Source organism: Strix uralensis, chromosome 2 (assembly GCF_047716275.1).
Source record: "Strix uralensis isolate ZFMK-TIS-50842 chromosome 2, bStrUra1, whole genome shotgun sequence".
In the NCBI taxonomy this organism is placed as follows: domain Eukaryota; kingdom Metazoa; phylum Chordata; class Aves; order Strigiformes; family Strigidae; genus Strix; species Strix uralensis.
In genome coordinates, this window is record NC_133973.1 from 110,125,383 (window position 1) to 110,147,548 (window position 22,166).

Consider the following 22,166-nt stretch of genomic DNA (forward strand, 5'->3'; position numbering starts at 1 on the left):
TAGAGGAACTCAAAGCAAATGGAGACTTCCTTACTGCTGCTGTCTGCTCCTAGCTCTTACAGTTCTCATGGTGTGCCCATGTAAATTTGTTATAAGCATGCATTTACATGTGACAGCACAGTATCAGTTGTCACACAACACTATCTACCTGTAGATGAAATCAAAGTAAATGTTTTATTTTTGTAAACACCCATGAACCATTATCTATGATTTGTATATCACCTTCCAGGTGTGTACTGTATCAGCAATCAATCTCTACTTTCTGATTGCATGTATGCATGTATTTTTAGTTATGACAGAACTTTATTTATGGCTGATTATTTTCAGGACAGGGTACAGCAAGAGAGAAAGACTGTATTTAGAAGAATGACAATGTGTGTTTAATGTGTCTCTCCTGAAAAAGACAAACTGAGCTTAGATTTAAATTTCCCCATTCAAGAATCATGAAAAGGTAAACAAAAGAGGTTCCAGCAAGTGTTTTCCTTAGGGCTTACAGTGAAGCAATAATAGACCTTTCTCAGACTTATCATGAAAACAAAGAAACAAAAAACCCCAAAATCATCGTAATGAAATCATAATAGATCCCATCTGCAAATTGTTGTACTCTTCTTCTACCATAAGCATCTCTATGATGCCAAATTTCATTGATAAAAGTTAATTGCTGGTTTAACTCTTAATAAATGGGAAGGCAGTGATCCATTTATTGATTCCTGTGCTTTCAAGAAAGGAGCTTTTAGCAATAACCTCCCAGTTGCAGTCACTCAGTTTACTCCAGAGGTCTTGAGGAACTCTGTAAATTTTAAGAAACCGAGTAATTTTTGTGCATTGTTGTGGGTTAACCCAACATCTGTCTGACAGATATGAAATAGACCCCTTGGGAGACCTAAATCTTTCTGAGGCAACAGCTGGAGTCAGGCAGAACACCCTTCAGCATCCAGCATCAGATGACAATTTGTGAGCAGTGGAATGGAGCCCTAAATTTCCGTGGCTGTAATGGCAATATAGCCATCCACTTTTCTTGTAGATACCTCCTTGTGAACATCTACAGTTAATTTGGAACTGAACGTACATGACACTTTTTTCTTCTTGAATTGAACTTGCAATTTTGAAAAGCAAGAATGAAAAGCAAACTGATAAAATAACAGTGCATTAACAGTAAGAATGTGGTATCTCTGTTCCAGGCGTAAAAAACTGTGCAATAGACATGTACTTTATTTTACTTGGAGTGAGATTAACAGAATATAATCCACAGACTGCAACTTCTAGTACCCAGACTGCACGTAGATCAATACCATCTTGGAGGGAGAAGTGGGAAACATCTTGCAAAGGACTGCAATTGCTCAGCTCTTGTATATAGATCTGGAGGGAAGTTCTAACGTGTCTCCTTTTCTCTCTCCTGCCTGCCTAAAGCACTGTTGATCTGCTCTGGAAAACAAACAATTTAGTAACAGCCTTTGTACTTACCTCTCATCACACTGCGTAAGGAGACTGGAGCAGATTAATTACTGTGTTCCTCACAGGGTTTAGTGAAATTTTTGATGAATCAAAACCTCACAATAATAAAAATATGTATTATATTTTCCAAACTAGGATCTCAACAGAGATTTTTTTTTTAAAGCCTGAAGGAAATGGAGGAAAAGACAGTGGATTACTGCAGTTTGCATTGTCAGCTGTTAAAATGACAAGAAACTACAGTTGTTTGACCAATAAGCTGTTCAACCTCTAATTGAGCTGCAGAAGAAAATATTTTTGTGTACCTTGTTATTGAAGTTGAATTTTCTCTTCCCTCTTTCCTTTTCTTCCCCCCCCCCCCCCCCCCCCCCCCCCCCCGTAGAAGATAGAGCCAGGAGAAAATCATCCTGTTAGAAGGAATTATTATTTTTGCCAAGTCCTTGCACAAAGTATACAGACTAAAAGCAGAGGCATTAAATGCTTTATCATATGTAAGACTTTAGAGTTATTTTATAGTTGCAGTGTTTCAGTATTAATTCTTGTTTAGAACTGAATATTTCAGAATCAAAACCATGATTATTATCTGCCAGTCCTTGGAAATTTATCTCATATGGATTTTGTTTTTCCTTTTAGGCTCTGAGTTTTAATTTGTATGTTAGTAAGTGCTGGTTGGAAAAGCATTTTACACGAATGTTTTTCTAATACCATATGAGATTGAATGAAAATCTTAGTAGGAAAGCTCACCACTGAACTGTTCAGTCTGTGCCTGCCACAGATAAGTCAGAGTATTTCAGCAGCACTAGGAAGATGTAAATGCTAATAAGTATGCCAACTCTAATATGCTCTGTCTCCCTAAGCTAAAGAAACAAATAAGAAGGGCTGTATTTAGTTGTCCACACACAAGCATTGAGTGACACCTGGGTTGTGTGAGATATCAGAGACATTTGCATGGAGATACCAGATGTTCACAGGCCTTGTGAAAGACCTAAGCCATGCTGCAGTGCAGATGAGATAACCAATGCATCTCAAAGAGGCCTGGGTACCTTAGATGGGCAACTGAACCCGTCTCTAAGTTATACAACTACTGCCACCATCAAGCTTAAAATATGTAGGTGCCCTGTAGTCTGCTGAGCAGCAGCAACTGTGTATGAGCATACTCTTAAACTGTGGGAAACATGAGGTAGTGGAACTTAATGAAGAAATTAAGGATGAAGTGGAGCTACACATTTGGTGCAAACTACATCATATCGTTATCACCTCATGCTTACCACAGATTTAAGGAATACATACAGGAGAATAATATGCTGACAGATAAGCTTTGACTTGGTAAATCTCAACAGTTTGGTTATATGTTTTGGTTTCCATGTTTTGCTGGTGATCTTACAAGTTATATTGATAGAGACCATTTGTACTTGTTTCAACATCACTTTTTAGTATGAGTTTTAAATACTTATTTTTTGCAAATATTAATTCGGTGCATTGTACCTCCAAAATACATTATTGATTTAATCTTTCTTTTCATATTGCAGAGACAAAGCATTAGAATGGCATAAAATATGGCCCAGTTCTACTACAAAAGAAGTGTCAATGCTCCCTACAGAGATCGTATTCCTCTTCGCATTGTGCGGGCAGAATCTGAACTGTCTCATTCAGAGAAAGCCTATCTGAACGCTGTGGAGAAAGGAGATTATGCCAGTGTAAAGAAAGCTTTGGAGGAAGCAGAAATTTATTTCAAGATCAATATTAATTGCATTGATCCCTTGGGAAGAACTGCACTCCTTATTGCAATTGAAAATGAGAACCTTGAGCTCATTGAGCTGCTCTTAAGTTTTAATGTATATGTGGGAGACGCTTTGTTGCATGCCATACGAAAGGAGGTAGTTGGTGCCGTGGAGCTGCTGTTAAACCACAAGAAGCCCAGTGGGGAGAAACAGGTATGTGCAGGATTTTCTCTACGTTTGTAGTCTGCTCTAATGAAAAGAGAAGAATTGTGCAAAGGGAGTGAGCAAAAAGAAAACTAAAACCATCATCCTTGCACACAAGTATTTAAAATCAGAAAATCAATTACTTTGATGCCATATGCATTGTATTCATTTGTGTTTTTGTCAGACATCATAGAATCATAGAATGGATCTTTAAAGATCATCTAGTCCAACCCCCTGCCATGGGCAGTGACATCTTTCACTAGATCAGGTTGCTCAAAGCCCCATCCAACCTGGCCTTGAACACTTCCAGGGAGGGGGCATCCACAACTTCTCTGGGAAACCTGTGCCAGTGTCTCACCACTCTCATTGTAAAAAATGTCTTATGTCCAATCTAAACCTACCTCCTTCCACTTCAAAACAGTCGCCCCTTCTCCTGTCACTAAAGGCCTTGGTTAAAAGTCTCTCTTCGTCTTTCTCATAAGCCCCCTTTAAGTACTGGAAGGCTGCAATAAGGTCTCCCCGGAGCCTTCTCTCCTACAGGCTGAAGAACCCCAACTCTCTCAGCCTTTTCTCACAGGAGATGTGTTCCAGCTCTCTGACAGTTTTCATGGCCCTCCTGCGAATCCACTTCAACAGGTCCAGAGCTGGGTGCAGTATTCCAGTTGGGGTCTCACAAGAGCAGAGTAGAGGAGGAGAATCACCTCCTTTAACCTGCTGACTATGCTTCTTGTGTGGCCCAGGATACAGTTGGCTTTCTGGGCTGCAAGCGCACATTGTTGGTTTATCCCAAATCTTTCATCCACCAGCATCCTCAAGTCCTTCTCAGCAGGGTTGCTCTCAATCTCTTCATCCCCTAGCCTGTATTGTTACTGGGGGTTGCCCCAACCCAGGTGCAGGGTCTTTCGCTTGACCTTGTTGAACTTCATGAGGTTGACATGGTGCTCACTTCTCAAGCCTGTCAAGGTCACCTCTGTCAATGAAGGTTTCAACCCCTCCATGTGGAGGCCACCACCACCCAAGTCAGGAAGGCAGTACTGGAAGACATGACCCAGTTTATCAGAACTTCATCCCTGTCTCCAGTAGTGGACTAGCCTATCTAGTACAGCTAGAAAGGTGCAAACTCCTCTCCCTTTCTCCCTGTCTTCTCTCAAAGGAAAAAATCATTACATAGAGTCTCATTCATGATAAATGTGATACCTACTCTTCTTCCCCTTGCACTGCCTTGAGACATCTCTAGGAGGTAGATAGCCTTTTGCGTATCCTTCTCATTTTAAGATACTAGTGGAGACAGGATAACATAGCCCATAAATTCTGATATTCCTAGGACTCTTCCAGGAAGAAAAACCTTTAAAATAGTTAGAATATTGTATTATATTTTCATATATTCAAGTTTTCATGCATTACAGGTACTGTATTAATGTATTTCAATGAATAGTATGTTGAAATGATTACAGCTCTTTCACAGATAATGCATACAATATGTTTTAATTACAGTATAATGTACTTGCTATAGACTGAATTGCAGATAATAGGTAAAGAGTATAATTTTTGCTGATAAAATAACATGAATTCTATGCTTTTTTTGTTAAGGAAAGAAAGCAATGTAGTAGGCCTTTGTACAAATGTGTGTGTCTGCCTTCTCTTCTAGACAGTAAAAGCAGAGATCCTTTATAATGACAACAGTTTTATGTCAGAGAAAAGGAAAAAAATTAGATTCACTTTATGTTTGTCTCGTTTCATTATTTCTCCGCTGATAGTGAGATGAGAATACAATATATGAGAATTTCTCAATGCAATGAATCAGGACCCAGAAGGATCAGTGCATGGCCCTGTGACAAGCCAGTTAAACCACCTGTGTCTCCATTCTCCATCCTCTGTAATGGAAGTTGCTATGTGCAGAGTGGAGTTCATCTCACTTAACAATAGCCATCCAAAGTTGTACCTCATCTCTGATGTGGCTGCCTAGTCCCCCCTTGCCAGTGGAGAAAAAAGGAGATTCCCGGAGAGCAGCTCATGCTGTCTTTCTCAATTACATGTCTTAAGAGTGCATAAACCACTTTTTCGACCAGCTAGAGTCTACAGATTTACCTTACACTAGGAGCCTAAATTTCAGGCTGTTCTTTAGACTGTCAAAAGGACTACCTTTTTGTGTGTACCACAGCTACTGCAATGTAACTGTGTGAATACAAATAGTAAAACTTGTTTCAGGTGAGCTTCATGCTGTAACAGACAAAAGATAGGCTTACTTTTTGGGTGCATACTACAGTGTTAAATTAGCCACAAACTGCTTTCCTCCAAACTAGAGGTTCGTTCTCTGGGCCGGAGCTTAAGAGCATTGTTTCAGTGCCAGACTCCCCTGCTGGCTGGTATGGAGAGTGCTGCTTCTCCTTCTTTTCCTCAGTTTCCCTGGTTGCACTTGCTAAGGGTCTTCCCATTCCTGTAAAGCATGAAGAATAATCATGAATCATTTGAGCAGACACATACCCTTTTGTGGCTCTACAAGGCTAGGCTTGCCCATTGCAAATGCAAATACTGCTTGCAAGCCAAGGCTTGCAAAGAATGGTGTTTAAACAAATACATTATTTACACATGCGTGCCGTTTTTTGCACTGGGGACCCCAACAATCATTAAGCTTCTATGGTTGTTGTATGTGTAAATAATCAAGTTGATTCATTTTTAGGAACCCGTCATGCTGAAGACAAGGTAAACATGGATTACATTTTTCCAGTAATGCTGCAGTGAAGCAGATACAACTGTGCATATTTAATATAATCAAAAGCACTCGATGACTGAAAAATCACTACAGTAGGCTAAAGATATAAAATCTGGATGCTTTGAATTATATACTAAAATTTATATTTTCAGTGTTTAGACACAAAGATACATTTTTTCCCTGGAGAATCAAGTTCCTTTTGAAACTCTATTTCAAACTATAACTTGACATTTTTCGATTACTTTTATTTGTAAACATTTGCCATATTGTTTAGATGATGATTCATTTTCAGACTCTGTGCTTTTAATAACATGATATCTTTGCCTGTTTGGTTTTCCTTGTTTGTATAAAGCTGGTCATGTGTGGTAAAATCCTGGCCCCTTGAAGTTAGTGAGAGTTTTGCCACTGATTGAGTTGAGGTCAAGATTTCACCCTTTTGCTCGTTTATCTTTGCCCCTGATGAAAAGTTATTCACAGAGGAGACAGATAATAAGGAATAAGAAAAATGCATGTGCCAAATACTGCCAAGCTCACGAAACAGTTTAGATTCCCAAATATTTCATTAGTGATGAAAGTTATGAACATTCAAATGCAGAAAAAACTGATGACTCGTGATTTACAAGTAAATGAATTAGCTCTTAATATTTTTTATATTAATGAGATAATATACTAAGTATGATGCATATCTAATTTCAGGTTCACCCTCATACAATAATGTAATTATATTTATAAAATCAAATAATTTTTAAACATAGGATTTCCTACATAAGTCTAGAGCTCATTGACAATGTCAGAGACCTAGAAAAAAAAAGTCTTCTTGTACCAACAGAAAGCTACAATTCTTCGGGACAGCTGAAATGTATCTTTTGTAATAACTGTTTTTTCTCCAGAATTTAATACTTTCAACATTTAAATTTTTAAAAAGAAAAGGGGAAAAATGTAAGAATATGTTAATTCCAACCAAGAATCAATGAATTTATTTAAAATAATGCACTTTTGGAAAACTTTTCCAAGCATTGTCTTCAAAATTAGGAGATGCCACCGAATCTTACTCTAATGCTTCCTCCTCCTCAAAAAAACCCCCAAGAAACAACAGTCAGATCTTGTTAAAGTTGTATCTAAACTCTCTAGTCTACTGACCACTCAGCTGTTGGGCTCTACCTAATATCCGTATGTGATGTGCGTTGCATTCAATGATCACATGGATTACAGTGAGTTAAAACTGATTATCAATATGTGGTGGATACATCTGGTGCCACCTGGTGACTACAGATGAGGCATGTACATTTAACAGCTTTGAATTGTATTTGACTCCTTCTGTTACTCAGTTTGTGAGTGAGGTTTTTATGGTATACATCAATACAACTCAAGAAAAGGTTATTTTGTCACTTGCATTCTATTTTCTACACTTTTTTAGCTGTACCAGCTGCTAGAGGACATGTAAAAGAGAATAACACAAATTAAGGTGAATGAGTTGAGGAAACTTGTCCAAGTACTTTTAAATTACCAGTTCTTCAAAGCCATATGTCCTAAATTATCTGCCAAGTCACTTGTTGCTTACCGTGATGGATAGTTGAATGCCAAATTAGGAGGGAAAAAAAGCTGTTCTTTAAAATTTGGTATCTGCAGAAAACATTTTTATCTTGTTAAATTACATGCAGCATCTACAGATGGGATGGGGGTTAAGTAACATTAAAAAAAAAATAGTAGAATACCTTTATCTAAATCACAACTTGCTCTACTGCTTGAGGTACTCAGGCATCAACATCTGGCTGGGTGGTTGACCACCTAGATATGCACATATATTAAAGGAATACTGAAGCAGAGGTGTAGCTGTCTTCTAAGGATGCTACAAAGCACAAAAGTAAACCACATCTCAGTTATTAAACTCGAATCTGTGTAGCATTGTATTAGCTGGCAGTCTAGATGTAGGGCATGGCAACCTGACTGCAATGTTTACAGGTATTGCCTGGCTAGCAGAAGCACATGGTAGTGCTCTTGTACCTCCCTGTTCACTATTAGAAGTCAATTTTGTGATGCAACCTCTGTTTCTGCTGGTTTCTCACTTCTACAAACTCAGTCTTCGTTCCTGACAGTCAAAGACAAACCAGGAAGCCAAGCCTCAGCTTCTTCAATGTGTTGGCCTCTAAAAATACAAGTCCATAGCGTAGACAGGCTTTTTTCATTGGTTTTCATGGATTGTCCTGGCAGTGTCTTGAAGGCCCGAGAAGGGATAAGTTTAATGTGTTGTCTAAGTATTGGGAAAAAAAAAAATTATTAGAACAGGCAAAACCCAAACCTCCAAAGCTTAAAATGTACAGACAGACATTTTGGAAGGACTGAAAAACATAGCATATTCCTTGGTGAAGAGCATATTGCATATGGGTACCAGAGGCAGAGTGTTAAGAGTCTGGCATGTGGTTAGGAAGTGGTAGAAGATACTGATACCTGAATTAGCATATCAGCACCTTCATGAGTTTTTACAGCCTTTTCAAGGCTAGGAGTTAGTTAAGATGGAGACGATCACAGCAGGGATTGTCAGTGCCACCTGGTTACACTGGACCTGAAAATGTCCACCTACCCCAGAGTAACATATAATCACTTTGCAAAATCCTCTTCCACTATCCCAATTGTTCCCATTGTTCCCATGCTTTCTACAAACCTGGTTAGCTACCACTTGTGTTGTACTCAGAGCTATGGATTCAAGTTTCTGACTTTGCTACTAGGTTCTGAGACTCCCTCAGGAAGAGCATAAGGATAGTTACCATTTTATCTCCAGGCAGGCTGTGAGAAACCCTTCCTAATCAACATTTAAGGGCCGCTTTAGTAGTCTCTCTGGTCATGGTAGGCTTTACAGCTGGGATATTCCTGAGCAGCTGGGTAAAAGGTATGGTATGTTCTGGCCTTTATCTCTGAGGGGAAGGACAGAAATGAAAGAGATTAAACTTTTGTGTAGGGGGTAAGAACAGCAAGATGTGATTATATGCTTTTATATTATAAGGAAAATGGCATCTCGAAGAGATGGGCAAAGTGAGAAGTCATATGTAAGAGGATAGCAACTCTGATACCTTGCAAACCAGATGTGAATCCAGGAATCTAACCCAGCCAAACATCCTAATGGTGGTTTATGCTGCATGCCCAATGCTTGCCAGGGACATTTTAGCCATGTGTGAAAAATAGGATCCAGGACATTTTGGGGTTCCAGGGCTCCATGATGTTAGGTGGCAGCATCTTCACCCAGGAGGCAAGAGTCCATCATCCCACATCTGGGTGTTGAAAGAGCTATCAGAAAGCTACAGGGAGGTGTGGCCAGCCCCCTGATCTGAATGATAGGCAGACCAGCACCTCAGAGCTTGCTCTGGCATTTATGTGCTACTCAGTGTTTTAGCAGCCACTATGAGCTCTTGGACAGGAAGAGTTACCCAGGTGGATCAGTAGGAAGGCTTGCTATCTTGGCATTTTTTGGGAGGTGGGGAGAGAAGGGGCATTATTTTGCTGTCACAGGCTAAAGTTATATTTTACAATTCTTGATGCATTTAGCTGATTGATAATTATTTGGGGTGTGGGAAGGTAGAAGAGAAGTAGAGGTGTTGCCAATACAAGTTGTCTTTCACTTGAATCTACTGCATGCAGTTCTCATCAGCATAAACAGTGATCGATCTTATGCCAAAATGTGTCTCAACATCTGATATTTTTAGCAGTGTTGCTATGTAGTTTTGGAGAGAATGAAAGGATATGAGAGAACAGCCAGGAGGAGGGAATGGTCCCGTGTGAGGATGTGTCAAGGATGTACAGTATAGTTTCTAGGCCACTGGGGCAGGCTGCTACATGGATGTTCAGGCACTCACCTAAGCTATCTGGGAAGGGTTACAGACAGCAGGGCTAGACAGCCTTGCAGGCGAAGTGCCTTCAGTCTGGCAGCATTCCCAGAAGTAGATAAAAAGTCTAAAGGTGAAAAGTCAGGAAACAGCATAAAAGCAGCACAGAGCCTGAAGAGTCATTTTCCATTCCTGAAATGTTGGCAGCATAGAATCTGCTCTCTGACAGAGCTCCTATCAGGTCTGACAGAGTGCCTATTTTCTAGGAAATTCCCCACATGTGGCCTCATCACCCACTCTGTTCCTTTTGTGTCTCTTAGTATCTTTGGACTTCTTGAAACTGCCCTTTGAGGAGTCCCAGGGTCCTGATACGAAGCCAGTGCTCTTCTCTGGAGCTGTGCGTGTAGGCCAGCTTCAGTCTCAGTCAGGCTCCTCTTAGTACATGCAGAGCCTTTAGTCGGCTTTGATTCATTATTTTGCTTCCAAGCCTCATGGGATGATAACATTTTCTCAGCCCTGCATTGCCACACAACCCAACAGTGTATGTGAGGAAGTTGCTATGTCAGGGTTGTACCTCCTCCTGGCAACAGTGTGGGTCATCATGGAGAACAGGGAATGTATACAGGTTGTAGGCCCAGCACACCTCCAGTGGACTTTAACTACAAAGATGTTGGACCTGTTGTTTTAAGAGGTTATGTAAAATTTTCTTGTAGTTACTGAACTGGGACATATATTGGTGAGGCAGAAAGAAAAAGATTTTATGACCACTTAGGTAAGTTTTTCTTATCTAAAACTCTTTCTCCAGTAACTGGAAAATATAATTCACAATCACTTGTGTAATGCTCTTCGTCTGTTGAGATTAAAGCATCATTCTTGTTTTGAAAATGTCTCCCACAGAAGTTCATGAACTAAGTGCCTTTTCTGAATGTTCTGATTAATGACAGTCTAGCTAGTAATTAGTATGGAGGAGGCAATGCAAAGCTATTTTGTCAGGCTTGAAGTACACAGTCTCGAAGTGGAATGTGAGGGCACAAAGTTGGTTCTTCCCACTCCTAGCTGCCTGAGTGGGTAGCTGAGTATTTTTTTCCTAGTGGCATCTGATTAATTAGAATTTTCTGACAGGTTTTAACATATTGATAGACAGAGATGAATGGAAGAGGCTGTGTAGGGGATATTTCAGTTTGCTGATGAAATAAATATAGCAGCCTATCCACATATTCAGTCTTTCATATAATCATTTGGGCACACACAATCAACATGTAGTTTTTAAGGAGAGGTGTACCATAAAGGTGGAGATGACTAATTGCATATGAGATAGAGATATGGATTTTAAAAATAATTGTTCTTTGATTTTTTTAGAGGTATGCTGACTGTTTTCAAGTTCAAAAAAAAGCTGCACCTAAGCAATAAACCCAAACTGTCTGTATTTATAAGCATCAGAGGTAGGGTAGGTGGCTGTGTAGAAAAACCTGTGATGATTACTAAAGAAAGAGTTAAGAAGCTGGTTTGCTGGTGCCATCAAATAGAGCTGCTAGCAATTTCAGTATTGAGGTAGGCAATGTGTTCTGCAATATGCACCAATCACCTTGTAACGAATGCTAAATCACAATATTGCAAAATTGAAGCAATGACAAAAGAAGCATGCCAAAATATGGGGAAATGTGATAGTTTCTTGACCTGTACAAAATGATGAGCCGTTTTTTATTTGCAACATTAAAAAAAATCTTACTAGCAGAATTCTTACAGATAGATTCCTGGCAGGTAGTGTTATTGATGATGATTTACACCAGCTGTGAATCTAATCCTCTGTTTTAACAGTTTGCAGAAGTTTGGAAAATATGGATGATGACAAATACAGATTTAGTTCAAAGACAATTTGTGAACCAAACTTCTATCTAAACTTTAAGTGTCATAGATTCAGAAAGATTAAGTGCTTTTCTGTCATTATTTGCTGTCTTTTTCAGACTTCTTGTTTTCAGCTTACGCTGGACATGGAAGCACTTTCTACCAGGAGATGAGTGCAGATTATCAATAAACATTTGAAAATCTAAAATAAATAAAAATCTTTAAAAAAATCTAAAATAATTCAAAATCTTTAGAAGGTTAACGCAAAAATGAGGTCTGTGGAAAAGTTAAATTTCTCCTCAAGAAATCACATTTTCAGTGCTGTTTATATTAGCTGAGCCCCACTTCACAGCACTCACTCAAGTTTACAATCAGAAAAAGGACAGCATACAAATGAAAAAAGAAAATGTCCCAAATCTCTGCCTTCTACAGTTAGTGGTCCTGTACTGTCATCTTCATAAACCTCCATGCCTGGAATCCTTTTTGCCAAACCTACCTGCTTTCACTTCCTGACAACTCAACAACTGAAAATAGTTTCAACTAAAGATTTTAACAGCTTTTCAATGCTTGAAAACAGGATAAACATCAGCTCTGAGGCTGGAAGCATAAATCTGTTAAAAAGAGCAAGAGGTTCACCAAATAGAACCTTTTTTGATTGAGTAGTCGTCTAAGGTCTAGAAATCCCCATAGCCAATTATCTTTACATTTGGCTATGCAATTTAACTTACGAACTTAACAAATTTATAAACATTAAAGGAGCAATATAAACAAACCAGTATCTTCTCTGCCCAGAGCAGCCTCCCAGGGGACAGTTAATGATTTTGGCCTTGATAAAACAGATTGAGAAGATCTGCGCTATATATAAATATATGTATACAGATATATGTATGTAAGGGGTGGGAGTCAACGCCCAATTCAGATGCATGAATCTGAATGCAAAGTAGCAGAAGAACCAGGGGTCTATGCAGAGATGTCTCCTGTGGCAGGGCAGCTTGTCTGTGCTTCACCTGTGCTGCAAAGGGGTGATACCCTCCAGTAAGTCTTGTGTCATATCTGTGTAAGTCTCTCTGATTCTCTAGGGTATCTTACATGGTACTAGATGCCTATGTCTAGGTACCTGAATCACTCCTTTAGTGGTACATATAAGCCAGATATCTGAGCTCCCAGTAGGTTCAGTAAAGAGCTAGATGATCTGCTGACCAAATACAAGTGTCTACCTTAAGCTGAGAAATATAGTTCTCTGGACCCTATTGACTACATCAACAAGGGGCGCAGCTCGGAGGCTCACATGTAGTGGCTCAGTGAATTGTGAGGCATCCTAGTATATCTATGAGACATGTGGGCCTGGCAGTTATGACACAGGACATGTACAGACCTGTGCGAGACCTGTGCCTGTCTGGAGTGGTGACTGGAGGTCACACAGGACACCTGGAGGTATCTGAAATAGCACTACACACCTACGTGGAGGCAATTGAGATGAGCCCTAGATTTACACTGGATATAACAGGAGCTTAAAAACCTAATCCATGTATAAAGCTTATAATTAGGTGTTTAAATCCAGAGATAAATCCCATCCTGTAGGTTCATCTACAATATATCCTTTCTCTGGCAGTGTCCAGTGCATAAACCCAGCAAAGATTTTAGGAATAGGACCACCAGAGCCCTGTTGTTGAAAGAAACTCTTTCAAAGGCACTGAAGTTCCTGATGGATGCAAACTTCCAGGCAATCCAGTGCCACAAAGTGGTCCACTGAAAAATACTGTCAAAGAGCCATTCTAGAGTTCTTCCTTGTCTGTGAGCCACTGTGCTAAAATGCAGTTACCTGGAATTTTCCTGTGGAGATACCTCTTAAATAAGTTTTATGCAAGGAGGAGTAGAATTCAGAAGACTTTTTCAAAGTGAACATTAGTTTTTGAGTCAAACGTGCAATCATACCTAATAATCTTTAAAATGAATGGCTTTCCAAACCTTCAGCCATGGGAAAACCCTATGAAAATGTAAAAAACAGAAACATGCCACTGTTGAGAAGCTTGCTCATGTATGGTCCTCAACACTCCACCATCAACTTTGCTCTTGTCATAGAGCATCCCTTGTCAAATTGTTCTGTGGGCAGTGAAATTTATGAAGTCTGATTTCCACACATCTATGTGCATCATGATTGAATTTCCTTAGTTTTTAATGTTACGACTGTTGATCAAAGCTTTTTAAGAGGCTGATGCACTCATAGTATCCTCTTTTTGTATGAGTTCTCTGGTATCTAGTAACACGGTTGATCTCACACTCCAGAATTTTCTTCAGATGACAATCATCCATGTCTTTTAGGAAGCTTGCAGGAATTTAGTGTCTCTAATATTCCTTCCTGTTAACATCCAGCTGGAATAGCCCAACAAATTCAGAAGTCACAATGGTGTGACTGACAGAGTCCATTAATGTGATTACAGAGGCTTACTTTTCTTAGGAGACTACCAATTTAACCTATCAATTTACCAACTGTTTTCTGGATAGAGGATACACATCACATATTGTGCTGACAGAAGTGTTTTAATAGTCCTTTATGCCAGTGCCAGGATCCATATCTTCCACTTCACCCCAAACTGGGAGGAAGCAAAATTATTTCCCTTTTCAATTCAGCAACTGAAATATTACTGAGGGTTGGTAATAAAATATTATCTAAGTTTGCAGTCTTGTCACAATATGTGAGGCTTTCTGGCAGAAAAAAAAGGAAACCTGAAATATCTACCCTTAAAGCTTTTGATTTCATATTATGTATTGCTGAGATGCAGCTGAATATTTGCAGAAAATGCAAAAAAGTCTGCTGCCATTTTACTTGTTACTAACTAGCTTTATGAAGTCAGCTGTAAGTACACACAAGCTGGCTGACAAGATGAAATTTCTCTTCGCTGCTCATTTAAACCTCTGTTTATTAAGCCTCTGTTACTACCATGCACTGAAATGAGTAAAAATATACTTACATAAGCTCAAAGAAAAAAACTTTGTGTATCTGAAAGCACATTACGAATACCTCTTTACCCATTCATTATTAGGATGTACCATGTGTATAAGAGGTGTAAAGATCAAGATCTGCAATCAATCAGCTCAAGAGAAATGCAACAGTAAGATAAGACTAACCTGAAACAACAAGAACTCACAGTATTAAAGGATTTGAACCAATCCATTCCCTTTGGCACCAGTTTCAAAGACTTCTTTCTAGCAAACTACCCTTAAATACCTCTAGCTAACTATTCTGCTCCTGGTCTTTCACTGCATAGGACATGGTATAATAATACACGCCTCTCCCATTTCTCCTTTGATCTCTTTGCAGTGAAAATGCAACAGGAAATTTTGTATTTCTAGCAAACTTCTATTGTTTACCACTCAACTTTCCAAAACCTCATAAGCAGTAGGTTTGTTTAGTTGATTCTTGCATGTAGGGAGGATCTTAAAGTGTCTATTGTTAAGGAGTTGAACACAGCTGAGAATATTATTAACCTGTAATAAAATTCAATTGTCAATCCTTTGCCTCTCAATGGAACTTCTATTTTTCACTCCCAGAATATCCTAGCGTAGTTGCCACCCTTGGTTTCCTCTGTCCTCTACTTCAGAAACAAGTCCTGGTTTGCATCTGTAAAATATGGAAAATTTATAGTGTGGTTCAAAAACTAGAACTGCTGCTAAATATTCCATACCAGGAATAACGTACTTATGAAACAGCTCACTGTGACATTTCTCTGCATGCTCTGCAGATTTATGGAGTTTTTATGTTCCTGCCATACTCTTTTGTATTCCTTTCTCATAATATTTTGAAAATACAGAAAATATTTTTCGTTAAGTGTTTTGCAAATTTGCCTGATTCCCACTTTGTTCTTTGAGAGTATAACCCTTTTAATTTTCTCAGACACGATACTTACTTCCCCGCTGTGAAGATATCTCAAATTACTTTGCAATGCTAAATAATTGCAATCAGCTGTAAAGAAGTTTAACTAATTCCCACCCTTCCCTCTGAGACGACTGTATCTCTTAAACAGTTTGTTGATACCTAGAGAGGCCACCAATCTGTTATTGTTCTTTTGGCAAAAGCTCCTTTTCAAAAACCATCTTACTCATTCCTTAGCCTGTGGGATGCCTTTTCTTGTTTCTAGATCCGTGAAGCTTAGGGAAAAACAAAAGATCCAGCTCAGATTCTAAGAACTCTTTTTTCTAACTTTCTCTCAAGACCTCACTGGACAAGCAAGCCAATTTCCTCCTGCCGCCTCAGCTAACTATGGGAGCCATTCTGGGAGAAAGCAATAAACAGGGAAATGCAAGAGCTTTTCGACAGTTTTCTAATCAGACGAGACAAGGGTTCTCAGGAAATGGAATGTCAGACATAAACCTCACTGGACTAATTTTGCCTTTATGAACCAATTTGTGTTTGAGGAAAGTATCTATGCATCATTGAAAACATTCAGTTGGGAAGGTCCCCACTAGGTCTGCTTTGAATGGTGAGGAAGTTTCATAACTATGACATAGTAGCTATCACAGAAACGTGGTGGGATGCCTCACATGACTGGAGTGCTGCAGCTGATGGCTACAAGCTCTTCAGGAGGGATAGACAGGGAAGGAGAGGTGGTGGAGTGGCCCTGTATGTTAGAGAATGCTATGACAGCTCAGAAATCAAGTATAGTGATGACGGGGTTGAGGGTGTTTGGATTAGATTAAGGGCCAATAAAGCAGATCTTGCTGTGGGAGTCTGCTATAGACCTCCCAACCAAAGCAGTGAGGTGGATGAAGCTTCCTATAAACAGTTGGGAGAAATCTTGCAGTCACGTGCCGTTGTTCTTGTGGGGGACTTTAACCTCCCGGGTATCTGCTGGGATCACAGCACAGCAGAGAGGGAACAATCCAGGAGGTTCCTGGAATGTGTGGAGGATAACTTCCTCATACAGCTGGTGAGTGAGCCGAGCAGGGAAGGTGCCCTCCTGGACCTGCTTCTTGTGAACAGGGAAGAGCTTGTGGGGGAGGTAAAGGTTGGAGGCTGTCTAGAGTGCAGTGATCATGAGATGATTGAGTTTTTGATCCTTGGAGAAACAAAGAGAGGGGTTAGTAAAACTGCCACCTTAGACTTTTGGAGGGCTAACTTCGACCTGTTTAGAAGACTGATTAACAAAATCCCTTGGGAGGCTGCCTTGAAGGATATGGGAGTCCAGGAAGGCTGGACATACTTCAAGAGCGAAGTCTTTTTAAAGGCACAGGAGCAGGCTGTTCCTGTGTCCCGAAAAACAAACAGGTGGGGAAGGAGACCGGCCTGGCTAAACAGGGACCTTTGGCTGGATCTCAAGAACAAAAGGAGAATCTATTGCCTTTGGAAGAGGGGCCAGGTCTCTCATGAAGACTATAAAGATGTAGTGAAGTTATGCAGGGAGAACATTAGGAAAGCCAAAGCTAGAGCTCAACTTGGCTACAGCTGTTAAGGATAACAAAAAATGTTTCTATAAATTCACGAACAGCAAAAGGAGGATTAGGGAAAATCTCCCTCCTTTATTGGATGCAGAGGGAAACATGGTAACTAAGGATGAGGAAAAGGCTGAGGTGCTCAACGTCTACTTTGCTTCAGTCTTTAGCAGTGGAACTGGCTGTTCCCTGGACACCCAGCCTCATGAGCTGGGAGATGGGGAGGGGAAGCAGAATGAGGTCAGCACAATTGAAGAGGAGGTGGTCAGAGACCTGCTACACCACTTGGATGCACACAAGTCTGTGGGACCGGATGGGTTACACCCAAGGGTGCTGAAAGAGTTGGCAGATGTGCTCGCCAAGCCGCTTTCCATGATTTACCTGAAGTCATGGCTAACTGGGGAGGTCCCATTGGACTGGAGGGTGGCAAATGTGACACCCATCTACAAGTAAGGCAGAAAGGAGGATCCAGGAAACTATAGACCTGCCAGTCTGACGTCGGTGCCAGGGAAGGTCATGGAGCAGGTCATCTCGAGTGCCATTACAAGTCATATAATGGACAACCAGGGGATCAGCCCTAGTCAGCATGGGTTTATGAAAGGCAAGTCCTGCCTGACAAACTTGATCTCCTTCTATGACAAGATAACTCAACTATTGGATGAGGGAAAGGTTGTGGATATTGTGTACCTGGGTTTTCGAAAAGCATTTGACACATTTCCCCATAGAATTTTCATAGAAAAACTGGCTGCCCATGGCCTGGATGAATGAACGGTCTGCTGGGTCAAGCACTGTCTGGATGGACAGTCCCAGAGTGGTGGTCAATGGAGCTAAATCCAGCTGGCGACCGGTCACAAGTGGTGTTCCTCAGGGCTCGGTGTTGGGACCATTTCTGTTCAACATCTTTATTGATGATCTTGATAAGGACATAGAGTGTATGATCAGTAAGTTCGCAGATGACACCAAGTTAAGCGGGAGTGTTGATCTGCATGAGGATAGGGAGGCTCTACAGAGAGACTTGGATAGATTGGATCGGTGGGCCAATGTCAACGGGATGAGCTTCAACAAGGCCAAGTGCCAGGTCCTGCACTTGGGCCACAACAACCCCATGCATCGCTACAGGCTTGGGGAGGTGTGGCTGGAGAGCTGTCTGGAAGAAAAGGATCTGGGGGTTCTAATTGACAAGCAGCTGAACATGAGCCAGCAGTGTGCCCAGGTGGCCAAGAAAGCCAACGGCATCCTGGCTTGTCTTAGAAATAGTGTGACCAGCAGAAGTAGGGAGGTGATAGTCCCCCTGTGCTCTGCACTGGTGAGGCCACACCTGGAGTATTGTGTCCAGTTTTGGGCACCTCAATATGAGAGAGATATCGAGGTGCTGGAGCGAGTGCAGAGGAGGGCAACAAAGCTGGTGAAGGGCCTGGAGAACAAATCCTATGAAGAGCAATTGAAGGAGCTGGGACTGTTTAGTTTGAGGAGGAGAAGGCTGAGGGGAGACCTCATCACTCTCTACAACTACCTGAAAGGACATTGTAGAGAGGTTGGTGCTGGTCTCATCTCACAGGTGATTAGTGACAGAACAAGAGGGAACAGCTTTAAACTGCAACAGGGGAGGATTAGACTGGACATTAGGAAAAAATTTTTTCACGGAAAGAGTGGTCAGACAATGGAATAGTCTGCCCAGGGAGGTGGTGGAGTCACCAGCCCTGGATGTGTTTAAGGGTCGTTTGGATGAGATGTTGGGGGATATGGTGTAGGGGAAAACTTTGTAGAGTAGAGCTGATGGTTGGATTCGATGATGCCAAAGGTCTTTTCCAACCTGAATGATTCTGTGATTCTGTATTGGTTTTGCTTATCATGCAAACTTTGAGAGAGGTGCATATGAGCTTTATTATGATGTGGCAGGAATAGTTAGAGTTGTCCTTTAATAATTTCCATAATAAAAACATTTTTCTTTCTCAGCTCATATTTTTCCAAACCATTTTCATTTTCTTCTTTCACTGTCCCTGAGTGAAAACACTGTTTGCTTGTCATTTTTAATTAGGAGCACTCAAGCAATGCCCAGAATTCTTGCTCGAAACACTCCTCTACCTAGTTGCAAAAAGATATGTGGTGAGAGAGCAGGTATGAGTTTCAGAGCTGAAAACAAATTCAGAATATCCTGACAGTCTTTTATTGAGTGTCTACTTTTAAGTCATTCCCCATCCTTGCTCACGCTATTGACATTGACTGAAGGAAGGGCATATCCATGCACTAATAATGCTCACAGGAAAACATTAATTGAAAAAGACCAGTTTTGTATATATAGGCTGTATTCTGGATCAGCTCTCAGAGGTACAGGAAGGAGAAAAAAAAAAAAGAAATAAAGTGCTGAAGCCTTTTGTCATCATTCCCACCCAACAAATGCATGTGCCATATCTATCACTTCAAGTATCTTTTCCTCTGATTCTATCTGGAAGCTGTTATCAATTTATTTTACAGCATTTCCTTTCCATTCTCTATTATCCTTTTTCAAATAGAAGAAATCTATACTTTTTCACGCCAGGGAGGATCATGAAGAAAATAATCAAACATTCTGCTTGTAAGCACCTGGAAGAAAACATAGACATGAATAGTGGCCTACCAGGATTTGTCAAGAACAAATCTTGTCATAACAACGTAATTTTCATTCATCACCAGATAGCAAGATCTGTATGTTGGGGAAAAGCAGTACATATCATATAGCTTGAGTTTTGTAAGATTTCATAAACTGTCACTCAAAATACAGTCTAAGAAAACCACACTCACAGCAGTTGCCAGCAGTACTTGGTGTAACAGGACAGATGAATCAAACAGAGGGATGAAATGAGCAATTCTGCAGGGGTCTATCTGAATCAGTATATTCATTCCTGACATTTAAGATGAAATAGAGGGTGTGTTAAATCTGTAGACAACACAACGTTGAGGGGATCAGAAAGCTGTTGCAGGACACAGAATTCAGGATAGTTTTGGCAAGCAAGAGAAATCATTTCTGTAAAAAATAAAACAGTTCAGTAAGAAAAAGTGTAAGGTTCTAAGCAGAGCAGAAATAATTAACCAAGTATATATTGGAATTGAAAACGATTAAGATAACAGTTCTGCAGGGGGGATTAAAACAAGACTAACAGAAAAAGACTGGACAGTACTGTATTACTGCGCAAAAGTCAATATCGTATTTGGTCACATCAGAATGAGCACAGATGATAAGATATATGTGAATTTGTCCTCTGTTATACTCAGAAGTGGTAAGGAATGTGCAGAAAGAAATAAGAAGGTTCCGAAAATTAGAAAATATATCCCATAAGGCAAGTCTGAAGGAATGAGTGTTTAAAAGAGAAAACGAAAACTATGGTAAATAAATAATGTATTCTCTGTATTCACATTTTGTAGAACAAGACATTATATGCTTAAACTGCACAAAGGTAAAAAAAAATTAAGTATCAGAAACATTGTCTGGAAATGTTGCAACATATCCACTCACCACTGCAAGGCTTTAACAACAGATCGGTCAAGTATCTGTGGGGATTGATCTAGGCGTACTTACCATACTTTGGGTTCAAAGGCGCAAACAAGATCTTCTGACAAGTGCCTTCCTGCTGTCCAGTGCTTCTGTTGCTGAATTCTTGTACACTGTTTGCTTGAATGTTCTGCAGATGTGTTAAGTATATACTGTTACTTGTATCGTGTGGTTATGCAAGTCATCCTCATTGTTTAGAAAAGTGATGTTTGTTTCAGTGAATTACTAAATGCTATTGTAATTCTTTTTCTTAATATGTAACATTAATGCCTTTTGTGCAGTGTGCCTGGCACAGAGACTGGAAGTCATCAGTCCATGCTGTGACTATTGTGACACCCAAATTGATTCAGCTGTAATAGGATGAGCATGAAAAAGCATTAGAAAACCATTGGCTCACATTTCAGGGTAGGTTAAGTGTAACTGATTAAAAAAAAGATAAACTCCAAGGTTTTGAAAGCTCATCTTGTATTTGGAAAAAATAAAATTAAAATATCTCAAACCTGTAAATTTAACTTTTTCCAATTCCTATGTACACAAAAAGGGAAGCACTGGAGCCTCCTTAAATGTGACAGGGATTTTGTATTAGTTATGGCAACATCCCTGTTCCTAGTCATGTCCCAGCAAATCTGAAAGTAAATTTTCAGCAAAATAAATGGACATGATATTACATAAAACACTATTCTAACTGGGAGGAAGTTATCCTTTGCTAACAATAATGCATATTAGCAGCAAATAAGGACATTTAGGCCCAATCCTTGGAAATATTTGTGTCATGGTATACACTGAGAAGGGTTTGCAAGGAGGAAAAAGTGGCAGCACCCTGCTCTACCAGTAGGAGATAGACAAAAAGCAAACTCCTAAAGGTAGCACATTCAGCATTAACTGTTCCTACGTTCTTCTCACAAAGCCTGGAAAAATGGCCAGAATGATGAATCCAATACTTCTGAAAAATACCTATCTTGTATCCCAGCAATGCAGGTTAGGAAGCATGAGCTGCGGTTACCTGTGGCTAGCTGTTCTGAGCTAGTTCAGCTTATGGCTTGTATCTGCGGAATAAATTCCGTTGGGCTATATGCTAAGGGGAGTGTTTACCTTACTCAACTTTAGCTATCTAAAATTAGCTATCTGTTTTGGGTTGCTTATCAAAGCTTCTCTCTGTTAAGACACCTTTCTTGGCTGACTAGAAACACAGTATTTTCATAAGACAATATTAGGAACATTTTATAAAATTAATAGCTGGAATTGTCATAATAAAATAGTATAATCACAATAATCTGAAACAAAATGTTGGGGGATTGGTCCTTCTTATTGTTAAATTACATGCAAATATTGGAATAAAGTAAGATTTCAAAATAAATTTTTAAAAATGCAGAATTTTTTGTTCAAAAATGTGCACACAAAAATATCTGATTTTTTAATTATTATTTTTTGCTGTATATTCCTGACATTAAGTC

The 22,166-nt window shown here is 39.9% G+C and overlaps 1 protein-coding gene across 2 annotated transcripts in view; it reads left to right on the plus strand.

Annotated features, from left to right (window-relative positions):
- The window catches only part of TRPC4 (transient receptor potential cation channel subfamily C member 4), a 162,011-nt gene that overhangs the window by 57,881 nt on the left and 81,964 nt on the right, over positions 1-22,166 (plus strand). For both annotated transcript variants that reach the window (XM_074859785.1, XM_074859786.1), the window contains one exon: positions 2,982-3,386. In XM_074859785.1, the coding sequence (XP_074715886.1) occupies positions 3,009-3,386 (378 nt within the window). In that variant the 5' untranslated portion in view covers positions 2,982-3,008. The remainder of the gene's footprint in view (positions 1-2,981; positions 3,387-22,166) is intronic.